Raw genomic sequence first — 16,890 nt, forward strand, 5'->3', positions numbered from 1 at the left:
AAAAAATAAAATTTTCTACTTTTCAAAAGACATTTTTATGAAAATGAAAAGACAACCCACAGACTAGGAGAAGATATTTACAAGACACATATTGACAAGTGACTTGTATCTAGAATATATTAAAAACTCGTACTTAAGAAGACAGGCAACCCAGTTAAAAAATGGGCAAAAGATTCAGACAAAGCGGAATGGCAGATAAGCACCTGAAAAGATGCTCAATATTATTAGTCATAATGCAAATTGCAAATTAAAACCACAGTGAGATACCACAAAAATGACTAGAATTAAAAAGACTGACCATACCAAGTGTTGGTGAGGGTATGGAAGAACTGGAACTCTCATATACTGCTGATAAAATAATGTAAGACAGTACAAGCACCTCAGAAAACAGAAAGACAGTTTCTTTAAAAGTTAAGCATATACCTGCCATACCACCCAGTTATTCTACTCCCTAGTTTTTTTCCCAAGAATTGAAAGCATAGTTCATACAACACAAATGTTCATAGCAGCTGTATTTGTAATAACCAGATCCTAAAAGATACCTATCACTGGTATATAAAGATATTGTGGGGGAGAGGGATTGTGTGTACATATACATCTACAGTGGAATGATATTCAGCAATAAGAAGAATGAACTATTGATACATGCAGCAACATGGATAGATCACAAAACAGTTACACTAAATGAAAGAAATCATACCCAAAAGAAGTATAGATTCTTTGGTTCCATTTATACAAACTTCTAGAAAATGCACCATGACCAGGAGTGACAGAAATCAAATCAGTTACCTGTTAGCTAGGCACTGAGGTTATGTCAGCTAAGAAAAATGAAATAGAGCCTGAGTGGTTGGCCATAAGGAGATAGTTCCATGATTAACGCATACTGGACTGATTATACTTTGTTTTCTCCTGACATCAGTCTCTTCACCACTCATCCCCAATTCTAAACATCTTAAGCATAAAATGAATCATTTCTTTGTGTTTACAACCATGCTCCAGTATCAGCTTCAGATGATAGAATAGGAAGTGATTGTAATAATTGGAACAAAAGTTAACTCAGCAGCATTAGAAAGTTTAGAAATTGAAAAACTCAAATGTTCATCAATAGAAGAATAGATAAATTGTGGTAAATATCTATAGTAGAATTCCATACAACAATGAAAAGAAATGAATTAAGAGTTGTATTTATCAACATAGATGAATCTCCAAAGTGTAACGTGAAGTGAAAAAAGCAAATTGCAAAATGGACATACAATTTGATCAAAGATTTAAGTTTTTAAACATGCAGCAAGTTTTTAAACATAGTATTTCTTGTTTATGGATATGCATATGTGTGTGCACATTTAAAGAATAAAAACCTTGAAAGGGAATGACAGACACCAAATGCAGGATAAATGTTACTCTGGAATGGGATTAGAATGGGTTACAGAGAAAGCTTTAGTTGGATTTCTAATGCTTTCTTTCTTGGTTGGGTTGGGAAGTATATGAGAATTTGTTAAATTATCACTTAATGAATTTCATAATTGTAAAAACTGTTTAAAAACCAGACAGTGAAAAAATGGAGTAAATGATTAGGCAGTTGGACATGGAGCAAATGATTGTATTTATTCATCTATCTCTTCATGTATTTGTTTCCCAGTTTCTCTGTGCACTACCAAGAAGGGAAGGTTATGAGTTCTTTGTAGGACAATGGACAGGTACTGAACTCCACTTCACTGCACTTATAAATATTCAGGTAGGTGGCTTGTGCTCATCCCCTAGGAAGATAGAGGCCTATTCCTGCGAGCCCTTGCTGAGGCTTGAGGACACAGAGTATCTACTAATTCTCAGCAGTATTTGCTTCAGCCTTGATGAATTGTTTTGCTTCAGTGTTGATGAAATGTTACTCTTTGTATATTGGGCTAGCTTTCTAAGCCCTATTCAATACCTAGAAATTGGAAAAGACCCCAAAACATATTCTCTGACTACATTTGGTCTCTCCCATCTCTTCCCCATACCTCTATAACATTTACTGCTTGTGTCTCACTTAACTAACATGGGTCAGTTATGATGGTTATCTTTTTAACTCTAAGGTAGGCTGCGTGTCTTACTTGTATTTTATTAACAAAGTCAGCACTTTCCAAGATGCAAGATGCATAGTTTCCATTCCATAGATGTTGTTTTCTTTCCTTCCTTCCTTTTTTCTTTGTTTTATTCCCAAATATTGGATTAAGACGTTCAATCCAGAGCATTTGAAGCTCTTAAAAATGAAGTCAGTATTTTAAATCAGATCATAACTGGGATTGACATTTTATATTTGGAGGCCAAATTGCCAAAAAACAAGCATGTGTTACAATGGCTTTGAAGGTTGGGGTAAAGAAAATGCAAAATAGAATGAGTTTGCTCATGATTGTATCCTAAAATTGTATTATGTTTGTTTTTAAAAAAAAGGGGGGGTAGAAAAAAAGAAAAGAAAAAGCAGAACGAAGGGGCAGTTTTTACCTTGATTTTTTTTTTTTTTTTCTAAACAGCGAGAGAGGGAACACAAGCATGGGGAGTGGGAGAGGGAGAAGCAGGCTTCCCGCCGAGCAGGGAGCCCGATGAGGGGCTCGATCCCAGGACCCTGGGACCATGACCCAAGCCGAAGGCAGGCGCTTAACGACTGAGCCACCCAGACGCCCAGTTTTTACCTTGATTATTGGATGAATTCTAAAACAACATTTATTGCACATCCTATAATAACCAATATTTGATGTACTTACTATGTGCCAGGTGTTTTATATACATTATGTCATTTAATCCCCACAAAAGTCCCATGAGATAGTTACAGATATTATTTCTATTTATAGAGAAGAGCATGGGCTCAGAGAAGTTAGTCCCTAGTGTGGATGAGTGTGGTAATAGGTAGCAGAACTGGATTTGATTGATTCCAGTCTGTGAACTGAACCCTTATGTTGCTGTGTTAGAGACGATGCCAGGACTTAGAGACCTGTGAGACAAAGTCCCTGCCCTCCTGAAGCTCATAGACGAGTATGGGAAGAAGATCCAGAAACATAATTATGATCAAAATGATCAGTGTATTTGAAGTAAATGGGGGAGAACTGAGAGGCTGAACCCTAGCACTAGTTAGGTATTAATAATTAGAAGGACTCTTGCTGAAATTTAGAGATGAAACCCAGAGATCTTTTTTGAATGTATAGTTGTTTCCTCCTACATATGAGGGGTTTAACTTTGAACCCAGCCTCTCTTCCTAGTCTCGACTGAGGTCTGATAACCACTGCCCTGTCCATTCTTCATAAAATTATGATGTTCCCGTTCTCCTTTCCCCCCTATCTCCCACCTAGATTATATTTTAAAACTGCACATTACAAATCTGGCCCATGTGCAAACTCTCCTGCTGTTTGCTACAGCTTAAAAGAGCTCAGTCTTCAGAGCCAGCCAAGGGGAGTAGATTTCAACTGTGAAATGCACTAGTCCATAAAAGTGGCAATTACACAGGCATATTGCTTTCTTTAGAACTTGATTTGGTAGTTGCTTGTGCCATTTTGTTTTTAAATATATGGCCATGATGAAGGATTCACTGCCTACTGTAAACATTTTCTGGGAAAAAAGCCAAACCTTTTTCAATTGAAGACACAAATAACACTGTGCAAACTCAGTTTCACTGTGCCTTGGCAAGCCTGACCATCCCCCCACCTACCAATCCTCCGACTCACTAGCCACTCAAGGGGCTGTTAAGAGCCCGAATTTCCTCTAGACTCTCTATTGCTCTGAAATTGCAGTTTTGTGTGGTGGTACCTTATTGAGCCTTGATAAGTGTTTCTCCTTACAGACCCGAGGGGATGCTGCAGCCAGCCAGCTGGTTTTATATCACTACCCTGAACTTAAGGAAGAAAAGGGCATAGTGCTGATGACAGCAGAAATGGATCCCACATTTCTGGTAAGAATTAATTTTTACTTCTTTGGATTTACCTGGTGGCCCTGAAGGTACTATTCTTCTGCCAAAGATCCTGAGAGGTAAGATTCTAGAGACCTACAGGTACTTATTTCTTAAAGTTGACAATAATTTTGTCTTGCACAAGCTCTTCCAAGTTGAAGTTAGTACAATCACTAACTCAATCACTTATTCACAATTTTGAAGTCCAAAAGCTCTGAAAACAAAGTTTTGTCATGATACATTTGGTCACAAGACCTTATCTGACTTGAACTTACTTGGTAGCTAAATCTTATTTAAACTGATAGAAGGCCACTTGTAGTCCTTATTAATCCCACTTGGTATGGATTATTCATGGATTTTACTAAGGAAATATTAATGTATTTGATCATGGGGAGTTACATTATGTACCTATTGCCTTTCTAGAATACAGTAATTCTGACTCCAAAACACATCTGGCCCTAGGGGTTTCAAGTAAGAGACTGTGGACAAACAAATGGTTTCTTAAGTGTCAGGACATGTTCAAAGTCTGGAATAGTTTTCATTCTTTTCTCTTCCCCCACACTGCTCACATGTATTACATTCAGCCTACATAATGTTTTCCCTTCCTCCTTTTCCCATTCCTTGGGATAGAGCATTGACCATATGTCCATAGATAATAATGCCCACTGTGTTTGTTTTCTCTGTATATCCAGAGTCAGGAGCAGTTTTATGGTTATTATACAACCGGTTTGTCTAGTCCTTGCTCATTTCTGCCTCATTTACCTTGCAGGATTTAAGTTCAGGATGTCAAGATAGTGAACACTGTAGTGCTTCTTCCCCCCTTAATTTCTTCATTACAATACCCACTTATTTTTCCTCTCTCTCTCTTAGCAGCTACTTACAGGGAAGGAAAAAGTGATGACACTCAGCTAGTATCTCACAATAGCAGTAAGCCCCAAGTCTGGAATTGGAACTCTTCTTTCCACCATCACACTCAACTGGAAGTCACCCAAAATCCTATCCAAAAGAATGGAGTTGCCATTTGTTTTAAATATGTTATTTATTTGTTTGAGAGAGAGAGAGAGACCATGAGTAGGGGAGAGGCAGAGGCAGAGGGAGAAGCAGGAAGCCCGACGTGGGGCTCGATCCCAGGACCCGGAGATCATGACCTGAGCCAAAGGCAGATGCTCAACTGACTGAGCCACTCAGGCGCCCCTGGAGTTGCCATTGAGCTAGACAAGATTGCAGGAGGAACAGATGTGGGAGGAAGATCGGGAGCTCAATTTTGAACATGTTAAATCTGAGATAGCTATTAGATACCCAGGTAGTAGGCAGTTAGAGGTATGAGCCTGGAGGTCAGGGGAGAGGTCCTGGCTGGAGATACAAATATTGAGAGTTGTCAGCATACAGATTATTATTTAAAACCATGAGACTAAATGAAATCACTAAGGAAGCAAATGAAGATAAAAAGAAAAGTCTAAGAACGGAGCCTGGAGACATGAGGAAGCATCACCAAAGAAGATTAAAAAGGAACGGTTAGTGAGATAAGATGGGAAAATGCCCTGAAAGCTAAGATAAAATGTTCCAAGGAATTGGGAGTGCTCAACCGGCCAAGTCTCACTTGCTGGTAAGGCAAATAAGATGAAGACGGAGAATTTCCTAGATGTCACAATACGGAAGTCATAGCGAGATTTTTAAGGACAGTTTCAGAGGAGTGGTGGGGCAGAAACATCAGTGGAGTACGTTTAAAAGCGGCTGGGAAGAAAACTTGTAAGGAGTAAGCAGAAACAAGTCTTCCAAGGATGTTTCTGTGAAGGGAAGGAGAGAATGGGGCACTAGCTGGAGAGGGAGAAGAGAATGGGGCACTAGCTGGAGAGGGAGAAGTGGAGACAAGAATGTGTTTTGTTTTGTTTTAAGTATGAGAGAAATAACATTATATTTGTATACAGATGGAAAGATTCAGTAGAGAGGGAAATAGTGGTAATGCAGGAGGAAGGGGAGAGAATTTTTGAAGTATTTTTGAGTGGTTAAGTCTGGAAATGAGGGATTGATCTTTGCCAGAAATACAATAATAGGAGAGAAGCCAAAATATAAGGACACAAATACAGTTAAATGGAGAGAGGTGGTGGTATCTTGTAGAAATTCTCTCCAGATTGCTTAGTGAAAAGACTAAGACTTTATCTTAGTGAAAGGTCATCAGCTGAGAGTGAAGATGGAAGAATAGGTGTTGGATAATTGAGTGGAAAAGAAAGAGAAAGTGTGAAATGATTTTCTAGGACAGAGTCAGCAAACCATGGCCTGTGGGCCAAATCCAATCCATTATCTGTTTTTAGAAGGCCCATGAGTTAAAAATGTGTTCTACATCCTTAAATGGTTGGAGAGGGGAGGGACGGAACTAAAGAAGAATAATACTTCGTGGCCTGTGAAAAGTGTTTGAAATTCAAATTTCAGTGTCTGTAAATAAAGTTTTATTGGAACACTACCATGCTTATTATTTACACATTATCTGTGGCTGCTTTAGGTCCACACCAGAGTTAAGTAGTTGCCACAGAGACTGTAGGGCCAGCAGAACCTAAAATATTAACTGTCTATCCCTTTACAGAAAGTGTCGACATGCAGTCTAGGAAAATGGAAGAGAGAATGGCTATGTGGGTACAGGCACAGAGAGAGGGCTGAGTTCTGGGTTTAACTAGAGTTATGGTTCAGCCAAGTGATCTGATGAAGTAAGCAGGGACCAGAAAGTTAAAGTGAGTGCAAAAGAATGATGATAATTACTGACCATGGGATGCAAGCTGGATAAAGAGGGAAGTGAAAACATAAGGAAGGTTAGACACTGTAAGAATTGTGAGTCCTGGTGGAGTTAAAGGATTTTTGAAGTTGGGAGATAGGAAATATATGGGGTGCCTGGGTAGCTCAGTTGTTAAGTGTCTGACTCTTGATCTCAAGGTCATGATCTCAGGGTTGTGAATTCAAGCCCCTATCATTAACTAATTAATTAGGAAATAGTAATAGACTGAGCGTGGCTGTTTGAAATTGAGATTTGGAGGGGATATAGTTACCAATAATGACAAGGTTTAAGATTGGCCCACAAGAAGGAGAGAGTGACACAGAGACTTTAGTTTCTGGTCTTCAATAAAGCCCAGCATCTAACCATATTGAAAGTGGACTCTGGAGGTGACAGGAGGTCCTTCTCCGCTCTGGCATTTTTACCACCTCACTCTGGTGGTCTCAAACTGCTACACACACCTCATCAATGTGAAAATTTGCTTCCTGGCCTTATAATACTGGACAACATACCAAACAACATAGATTTGCCTTGTAGAAATCAATTTGGCTGTGAGCTTCTTATGTAGTACAGAACTAGACATGTTAGAATTTATTGTAGGGGTACACAATTCAGAGATGGGAAATGTAGAAATGTAATATATGATCCCTTGCTACTCATGCATGAATTTGCACTTTGGCATAGTACTTCCAAATACAGTAAAGCAAATGAATAGAAATATACAGAAACTAGAGGTTTCTTCTGAACTAATAACCTTAATGCTGAAATTTAGGAGAGTATTTGAAAACCTTATTTGGTGCCACCTCTGTGTCAGTAGATGCTTTCATTGGAATGCAGCCAGTGCTTGGGTGGAATGCTAGGATGCTCATGCAGGGGATGTTCCCTGGCCCAGAAGGAGGAAGAAGAGAGATCCTAGAAATGACACCTGGGCTGAATCTCAAAAGATGAGCAGGAGTTTAGCCAGATAAAGAAAGGGGGGAGGGGAAGAGGAATGTTCCAAATAGAGGGAATAGCATAAGTACATGTTAGGACACATAAAATGACTTGAGGTATTACAAACAGTTTGGTATCATCAATATATTAAAAAGAAGGTTTGGTGGGTTGTAAAAAAAAAAAAAAGGTTTGGTGGGTTGTGTTTAGAGGTTTGGCTTTATCCTGAGGACATGAAAGTGTCATGAAAGGGTTTTGAACAGGGAGTAACACGTAAAGAGTTAGACTTCAATGCTATTAATCTTAATTATTTGCTTCGTAAATATTTTTTAGTTCTATCCCAATCAGTGTGATCATTTAAAAGACAGTTGCAGTAGTGTGAGCAAGAGATAGTTAAGACTTCAGAGTAAAATAGTAAGGATAGTGGAGAGAGAATGACCCCAGAAATATATGGGGAGTAAAATGGGCAGGACTTGGTAAGGTGATAGTATCTATGAAGATTCAAAGAAAGGGAGGAATCAGGTTTGTTAGTATACCTCCTTACTGAGCAACATAGGAATTAATACGTTTATCTTCTCAGGTCCTCGAAAAGTAGGAGACTACTGTTTCATGTTGAGAACTAAGGCAGTGGGGAGAGGGTTTTCCATAACCCTCCATGAGAGACAAATACACATGTCTCCTTACCCACCATACTAGTGGTCTTTAAACTAGTGGTCAGAAACCTTTATCAAAACAAAATCTTATTTTTTTTAAGATTTATTTATTTGAGAGAGAGAACAAGAGAGCCAGGGGGCGAGGGGGGCCTGCAGAGGGAGAGGGAAAGAGTCTACTGATGCGGGTCTTGAGATCATGACCTGAGCCAAAATCAAGAGTCAGACATTTAACCAACTGAGCCACCCAGGCGCCCCCAGACAAGATCTTATTATGTGAAACTGATGATAAAACAGCTAAAACAGAGGTGAAGGGACCTGAGGCACCTCCACAGAGCCTCTAGAACTCTGCATTTTGAACAGCACTGTTCTAGAATGAATACAGCCGAAACTACCCCTACCTCCACTATCCTGAGCCTCAAATTAAAGTCAGTTATCAGAGGTCCCTATAGTTCATGGGCCCAGAAAGTAGTGGTATCTGCCTCCAATAATGGCAGTGTGCTTGCTTTAGAAACAAGTTTACTCTTGAGGCATGTTTGAGTATAGGAAAGGTAAAATTGATGAATTAGGGTTATCAACCTTGATCAGTCTTAATTATCTTGCCCCACCAGAAACAGTATCAGGATGAAGTAGAGGGAGTACCAGTCTAGGGAGTCCAGAGGTTTGCCACTTGCTAGCCATAAGACCTTGGGCCCATCCCTGAACCTCATCTCCTTTGGTTTCCTGGCCTAGTAAATGAAGACTGGGTGATCTCTGAGGCCCCTTCTAGCTCTGAAATTCTATTAATTTGAAATAGCCAGCGTTTTGGAAAAAGGCTTTTGATTGAAAATCCAGTCTCAGAGATTAGTCCCTGCCTATGAGAAACGACCTGAAAGCCCCCTGGGAGGGAGTGGAGGTAAAGGAGCCTCTGGTATTTATAAATCCGTTTTCATCATTCTGTAGCTAGATATAGCACACTTTTGATAGTTTTAGTGGGAATTTTCCAGGATCTTGGGGGCTTGGGGTTTGGCCATACGAACGCAGTGATAATGAATAAGTGCCCTCTGGCCAGCTAGGACGAGTGAAATGTATAGGAAGCAAAAGTACTAGTAGTTTGAGGACATTGCTTTATAAGGTTTTGAGAGTAGAGTATATAGCTGTGTCCTGACCCCACCTCTGTTACACAGCGTGCACCATGTCTCTGCCACTGAGCTTTAGAGAGAAGGTGGACCCTCTGCTTCTCTGGAGCTTTGCTGGCAGAGTAGTTAGAGGTAGCTGCATAGCAGATTACTGCTAAACTTTGTGGCTGAAAACACACACACACACACACACACACACACACACACACACACACACACACACACACACACACCATTTATTACCTCCCAGTTTCTGTGGGTCAGGAGTGCTAAACTTTGTGGCTGAAAACACACACACACACACACACACACACACACACACACCATTTATTACCTCCCAGTTTCTGTGGGTCAGGAGTTCAGGAGCAGCATAGCTGGGTGGCTCTAGCATAGAGTCTGTCATGACGTTGCTGCCAAGATGTTGGCAGATTACTGCTAAACTTTGTGGCTGAAAACACACACACACACACACACACACACACACACACACACACACACACCATTTATTACCTCCCAGTTTCTGTGGGTCAGGAGTTCAGGAGCAGCATAGCTGGGTGGCTCTAGCATAGAGTCTGTCATGACGTTGCTGCCAAGATGTTGGCAGATTACTGCTAAACTTTGTGGCTGAAAACACACACACACACACACACACACACACACACACACACACACACACACCATTTATTACCTCCCAGTTTCTGTGGGTCAGGAGTTCAGGAGCAGCATAGCTGGGTGGCTCTAGCATAGAGTCTGTCATGACGTTGCTGCCAAGATGTTGGCTCAGGCCATAGTCACCTGAAGAAGGTTGATTGGGCTCAAGGATCCACTTCCAAGCCCGCTCACATGGCTGTCGGCAAGAAGCCTCATTTTCTTGCCCCATCAGCTTCTTCGTCGGGCTACTTGAATGTCCTCATGACTTTGGCAGCTGACTTTCCCCAGAGTGAGTAATTCAAGAGAGATAGCAAGACACAAGCTGCGGTGTCTAATGTGACTTCGTAGCAGAGGTCATTCTCGCATCGTTTCACCATGGTCCATTTGAAAGAAGGAAGTCAGTAAGTACAGCCTACACTCAAGGAAAGGGAAACTAGGCTCCCTCAAAGAGAGAAGGGTCATAGAATTTGTGGACAAATTATAGAACTACACAGCTGGCTTCAGCACTACTTTTCTGACTGAGGTGGTATCAGAAACAGGTTTTACTCAAGAGTATGTCTGGTTAGTTAAGAACTCAGTAGTGACTCGAAAACTGGTTCTAGAAGCTGAGTAACTATTGCTCTTCCCCACCCCCCTTGAAGATATACTTAATAGTTACTAAGGAACTGAATGAAGAGGGACATTTCAAACATATGTGTTACTTTATTCAACAAACATTGGCTAGATATGACCATGTGCAGGGATGTAAAGCAAGCATGTACTTTGAGGAATTCATACAAGGGAAGATGGACAAAAAAGCAAAAGAGAAAAGGACAGATACAATATAGTATGACACATACTATGGTAGAGGTCAGCATGGGGTAATTTGGGTGCATAGACAAGGGGCACCTTACCAAGACTTGGATGTCTGGGAGTCAGAAGCTTTCTGAAAACAGTGACTCCTGGGTAAGACCCCTCCACTTGCCACAGAGCGTTATGGCCCTGTGCAGGGAATGACCTCACTATTCTTTTTATCTTACAGAATGTTGCTGAGGCACAGTGCATTGCCAACCAAGTTCAGCTCTTCTATGCCACTGACCGGAAGGAGACCTATGGGTTAGTGGAGACCTTTAACTTCAGACCAAATGAGTTCAAATACATGTCTGTCATCGCTGAATTGGAGCAAAGTGGACTTGGAGCAGAACTGAAGTGTGCCCAGAACCAGGATAAGACTTAGAGCTGTGAGGGCTGGCTTACAGAGTCTGCTTAGCCCAGGGCAGTTTTCTACAGCCCACCTGCCCCTTGAACTTTTGGGAGCTTAGGAGCTATAAGGAGCAGTCTCTAATGGGTTGTCCTGTGTGCTTATTGCAAGAAGTAATCGTGGAGGTGAGCCCTATTACTTGATATTCAGGAACAGAGGTACCCAAACATTCTGATAATTATCTCCCAGCGTACTTAAGCTTTCCTTTTAAAGTGTTTGAGGTCATAACCAGAGAGAGCTAAGGATCCACAGGATGGCAACTTGACTTTACACAGTATAATAGTGCTACGTATCTCCTTTTGACCACATAGCTCCCGGATGACTAGTTCTTCATATTTATAAACTTGTGACAGGATAGTAAGCTTGAAGACCTGCTGTAGTTAGATGTGGGCTTTGCATACTCTTCCTATGTGCCCCTTGGCTGGCCAAAGGTATAGCACAAATATCCTGTTTAGACTCTAGAATGACCAGATATTGCCATCAGGATTCAGACTTCATCTAGATGTCCCCAGAGTGCCTCTAGTGTAGCTGGTTTGGAGCGTCAGTAGATTTCGGGTCTAGTGAAACACACAAGTACGGTGCCCGCGTACTTTTAAACCACAGTTTGTTACACCTGTTCCTCTAACTCTGCCTGTTAGAAGCTGTGTATTTGGAGAGGGTGGATCAGTGCAGTGTAAGTAAATCCACACTTTCGTAAGGAGAGGATCCATCCTGATTTGCATGTTTTGTCTTGTTTCATTTTTTTAAAACAACTCTAAGCCATGCCAGTACTGTATGAAAAAATAGGTGGAAGCAAATGTTCCCAAACTGGGTATGGGGGAAATGTAGCAATAAAATAAAGTCTGGCTTACAGTCTTTTTACACTGAGCAGTGAAATCTAACCTATGTGCTGTCCTTGGTGTCAGTGCAAATCTCATCTTTGGACTCAGCATTTGCTTGAAATACCACAAATAAGAAAGGCGTTCCCCGGCACTGGAAGCTCCCATTTGGTTTGTAGTGTCACTGCTGTGGCTCCAAGCTCAGTGCTAGAAGAGGGCAGTGGTTACACACCAGCCTCCTGAATCTGAGGTCCCAGGGCCCCCAGTAGTGTTGTGGACCCCCTTTACTATGCCTTGCCTTTTCTTGATCTGGTGTGCTCCACTTTGCTACTCCTGCCTGAGGCCTGCTTGTGTGACACTGAGTCGCTAAGTGGGAAGGTAACCGGTAGTTGCAGCTGGTGTGCTTGTGTATTTTCTTTATTACGGAAGTTTATTTATAGGTTGGACCTGTCCCCGAGCTCTTTAGATGGGATTGGACTTCGTGTTATTTTCTGGGCTGTGTCTGTTTTGTAATCCTTCTGAGTCTGTGTGTAGAAAGAGATAGTGTTTCTTAAACCTGGAATCGCTGCTAGCCTTTCACAGTTTCTCTAAAGGTTGAGCTGTTTCCTGATGCAAATTCTGGACCTGCCTCTGGTTCTGACAGTTCCTTTTTTGAGAAACTTGAGTCTGGATGTTTTGAGTCCCAGGAATCTTTGGCGTCAGGTGGAGTTACCTCCGTGGGTATCCGGTTATGTTTGCTTTTCCCTTCAGATGGACCCAGTTCTTGGCCATTGTACATTTTCATAACGCCTCCACCAGAGGGTGAAAAGATGATGGGAGAAGAAATAAGAATTGGCTGCTCGTTCCTCCCAGCCTTGCCCTAAATCCCCATTTGCCAGAAAGGGATGTATACATGGACAGTTACATTGGACATGATCAAAATGCCATCTGGCTATTCTTTATATTTACCTGGTACGATCTGGCGAAGAACCAAAAGAAAATGTTAACAGTCAGTAAATTTGTACCCAGGTGCAACATGGTGTTATAGAAAGTGGACAAGCTTTAGAGTTAAATGAATCTGGGTTCAGATGTCAGTGTTGGGATTCATTAGCTCTATGTTGTTGAACAAATTACTTAAACCCTCTGATTCTATTTCTCTGTCTATAAAATGTGGATGATAATAATAATATCTACCTCATAGGATTATTGTGAGAATTAAATAGGCTTATACATAGACTACAGTAGAGCTTAATAAATGTCAACACCCTTCCTCTTTTCTAATTCCCCTCTTCTCTTTAAAGACCAACACAAATTACCATTTCAGACATGCAGGTCATTCTTCATTGCGGTGTAAAAAGCAAACCTCATCTCAGAAGTTCTCAAACCTTAAGTTACAATAGAATTGCCTAGAGCACTTTAAAATGCAGATTCTCAGGTATCCCAACCTGCTGGATCATAATCTTTGCAGGAAGTGCTGGGAGTCTGCATTTAATATGTGCTTCAAATGATTTGGATGTAGGTCATTAACCAGTTACACTTTGAGAACCATTGCCTTACTGTTCTTCACAAAAAAACACCCATTAGCAAGATCTTTCTTTCCTGTGGACATTAAACTTAGGATTGGTTCCTTTGCTCTTGCCCCCCATAGTGGTCTCCCTTTGCATTCTTTACAGTATAAGTATGTATGTATGTATCTTTTTTCCCCACTAGACTGTGAGCTCCTTGAGGGCCAGGGTTTATCTCCATTCCCAGTGCCAAGGACATGGCCTGGAACATATGAAGATACTCAGTTGTTTGTTGAATAAATAAGTGACATGGATTTTAGCCAAAACATTATCTTGTTATGTATATGTACCTATAATTAAATACTCTGAATTTAAGAGACTCTCTCAACACACATAGATTGGAACTTAGTAGTAATATTTGTAAGCCAAGATGCCAAGCTTATACACCATCTCGGTATCTCACCAATCCTCTGGCATGACCTTGGCGGGCTGTGGGCTCCGGGCAATTCAGCAGTCCCTCACAGAGCACTTACTCCAACAACCGCCATGTTAGGTGTGCCGACACAGGAAGTTAAGGAGGATGATCCCTGATCTCCAGGTCTGTTCTGGCCACTGCCCATGTCTCTCTTCCCTCGGGCCTCACATCTAGCACCTCGTCACAGTTTGCTTTGTCCTGTTCTCAGATTGTTTATGCTGCTACTTCTTTCCTCAAACAGTTTGGAAGCAGGAACTACGTGTTCTGGGTTTTTTTGCAGTCTCCACAATACCGATGTCTTGTTCAGTCTTGGAGAAGAGGTATAAACGCCCACCCCCGGTCATTTGATTTAGCATTGATTCAGCAGTCATTAATATTTATTGAGCACCTATTCTGTGCCAAGCATAGTTATAGGAAACTGGGGAATACAGCAACAAATAGGACAAATAAGGCCCCTGTTTTCATGGAGTTTATATCCTTGTGGAGAAGACAAATGAATAAACTAATAAGATTATTTCAAATACTGGTAGTGCTATGAAAATTAAAAAAAAATAGTGTGCTAGAATGTGGAGTGGAAGCAATAACCTAGTGGTCAGGAGAGCCATCTCTGCAGAGGCGAGAGCCAATACATGAGTTGAGGGAAAGTAGCAGGTTGAGAGAATGGCAAGTGCTGAGGCCTTTGCAGCAGGGCCCGGCTAAGCATGAGTGTTTCTGGGCAGATTTCAGGGTTCATTCCTTGCCCTTGAGGAGCTCACAGTTGAGCAAGCAAGACACATGAATAATTAAAATACAAGGCAAATGGCCCAGTGCTATCCCAGAAGAGGGGCAAGGAGGGCTCAAGAGCGCTACTGGGTACCGTGGGGATGCACATCTTCCCTGACCGTGGCCCCCACCAAGAAGTGCTTATGGTTTTAAAAGAGAATAACAGGCAGACGATATCACAGTCTCAAAAAATATGTGCTCCATGCAGAGAGGTCCGGTGAGCTTAGAGCTGGCCTCAATTTATACACATTAATGGTAACCACTAGCATGGATTACTGGAAGCTCACTACGTGCCAGGCGCTGAGCAAGCCCTTTGTATGTATCAGCTCTGCCCTTCTCACAAGCCTGTGAGGTCAGCAGGAACCTGCTGGTTGGTGAGACGCGTGGCTGCTCTCTGTGGACCAACCCTGTCTTTCCCTACTTCCAGCTCAGAGGAGATGGCAGCCTCCCAGTTACCCCTAACCCTAGCTCCAGCAGCCAGCCCAGGCCCTGAGAAGTCATGGGTGGCTCCGGAATCCGCCCTTGCTCTGAGACACAGGTATGCCACTTTTCCTGCTGTCAGCTAAAGAACAAAATGCATATGTTAGACATTTCTAATTTCTCCAAACCCTATTTCAAAAGGCAGTGTGTCCCAACTAAGGAGAACTTGTTTTGTGCTGCCTGGAGCACTTTGGTCTTGGCAGTTCTCCTAATGTGGCAGGTTGGTGGCAGCATTTCTATCCCTGTTCTGCTGAAGGAGAGACTTGATACACGAAAAGGGAAGAGATGACTGAAAGGTCACTGCCTGCATCAGGAGCCAAGCCAGGAATAGAAGGCGACTGTCCATGCTCCAGACTTAATGGTGTCATTTGTAACATCCAGTGACCAGACTCATCTCTCATTTTCATAGGACCACCTCTGAGCTCTGAGGACCTCAGGAGCTGAAAGGGCTGCAAGAAAAATCGGTTCAAACCATTAGGAATCTTCCCAGGCTCCCCTGAGCTTTCAGAATCAAGTCCCTTTCAATTAGCTCACAGGACACAGGAACTTCAGGATCTGGTCAGCTTCTCCAGGCCCCTCTCGGGCTAGGCCCCCACCTACTCCCTTAGCTCCACTCATTCTGGATGAGCAGCAGTTTCCAGAATAACCTGTGAGCTTCTCACCTCTGTGCTGGTCTTTGGATATGTCTGCCTGCCTCAAATGCCATTCTCCCTTCATCAGGTTAATTCTTACATGCCTTTCAGAGCTCCACGGAAGCATCCAGAGCCTTGCCTGACATCTGCCCCCCTCCCTGATGCCCATCATGTGCTCCTCTGTGCTTCCCCAGCATTTTGTGCCCCACCTGTACAAGGCTGTCGCTCCCTTAGACTGGACACTTTTTGGAGACAGGGATCATATCTTACTGGACATTATCTTTCCAGGGTCCAGCATGAAGCCTACACAGAGAGATAAGATACCCAGCGAATGTGGAATAAATTCCTCTTTGATGACTGCTCAACTCAGACCACCTGTGTTTATAAACATCCCTTGCAATGAGATCCAGCCTTGGCAAAACATATTGTGATTATGTCCCAGCCCAGGCAGTGGGCATTTTACTTGCTCTTATTACGGAGGCTGCATGTAGAAAACAAAACCATGGGGCCATCATTGGAGGCAGCCAGGTTCAGGGTATATAAGCAGGAAAAACTGAGAGACAGCATCCAAACTTTTGGAGCAAGATCATTATTTTATTTATTTATTTATTTTAAGATTTTATTTATTTGACAGCACAAGTAGGCAGAGTGGCAGGCAGAGGGAGAGGGAGAAGCAGGCTCTCCGCTGAGCAGGGAGCTGGACATGGGGCTCGATCCCAGGACCCTGGGATCACGACCTGAGCCGAAGGCAGCCGCTCAACCGACTGAGCCATGCAGGTGCCCCAAGATCATTATTTTAAAGCATGTTCAAGCTCCTGTCTTGGCTTACCAAGTCTTAACATTAAAAAAGACCTTGGAGACTGTCCAGTCGCTAGTTTTCAACTATGCTTCAGGGAATGCCAACAGTTCTTTAGAGGTAGGGATCCTGGGAGCCTGGTCCTTATTACCGCTAACTCAACCAGAGAAGCAG

The 16,890-nt window shown here is 42.2% G+C and overlaps 1 protein-coding gene across 2 annotated transcripts in view; it reads left to right on the top strand.

Moving 5' to 3' along the window:
- The window catches only part of ATPAF1 (ATP synthase mitochondrial F1 complex assembly factor 1), a 29,541-nt gene extending 15,644 nt beyond the window's left edge, over positions 1 to 13,897 (top strand). For both annotated transcript variants that reach the window (XM_028123436.1, XM_028123437.2), the window contains 3 exons: positions 1,640 to 1,735; positions 3,812 to 3,919; positions 11,051 to 13,897. In XM_028123436.1, the coding sequence (XP_027979237.1) occupies positions 1,640 to 1,735; positions 3,812 to 3,919; positions 11,051 to 11,245 (399 nt within the window). In that variant the 3' untranslated portion in view covers positions 11,246 to 13,897. The remainder of the gene's footprint in view (positions 1 to 1,639; positions 1,736 to 3,811; positions 3,920 to 11,050) is intronic.
- Positions 13,898 to 16,890: the final 2,993 nt, after the last annotated feature.

The sequence above is a fragment of the Eumetopias jubatus genome, unplaced genomic scaffold, assembly GCF_037043125.1.
Source record: "Eumetopias jubatus isolate StellerSeaLion01/CBP00866 unplaced genomic scaffold, mEumJub1_p1.0 scaffold_4, whole genome shotgun sequence".
NCBI classification, from domain to species: domain Eukaryota; kingdom Metazoa; phylum Chordata; class Mammalia; order Carnivora; family Otariidae; genus Eumetopias; species Eumetopias jubatus.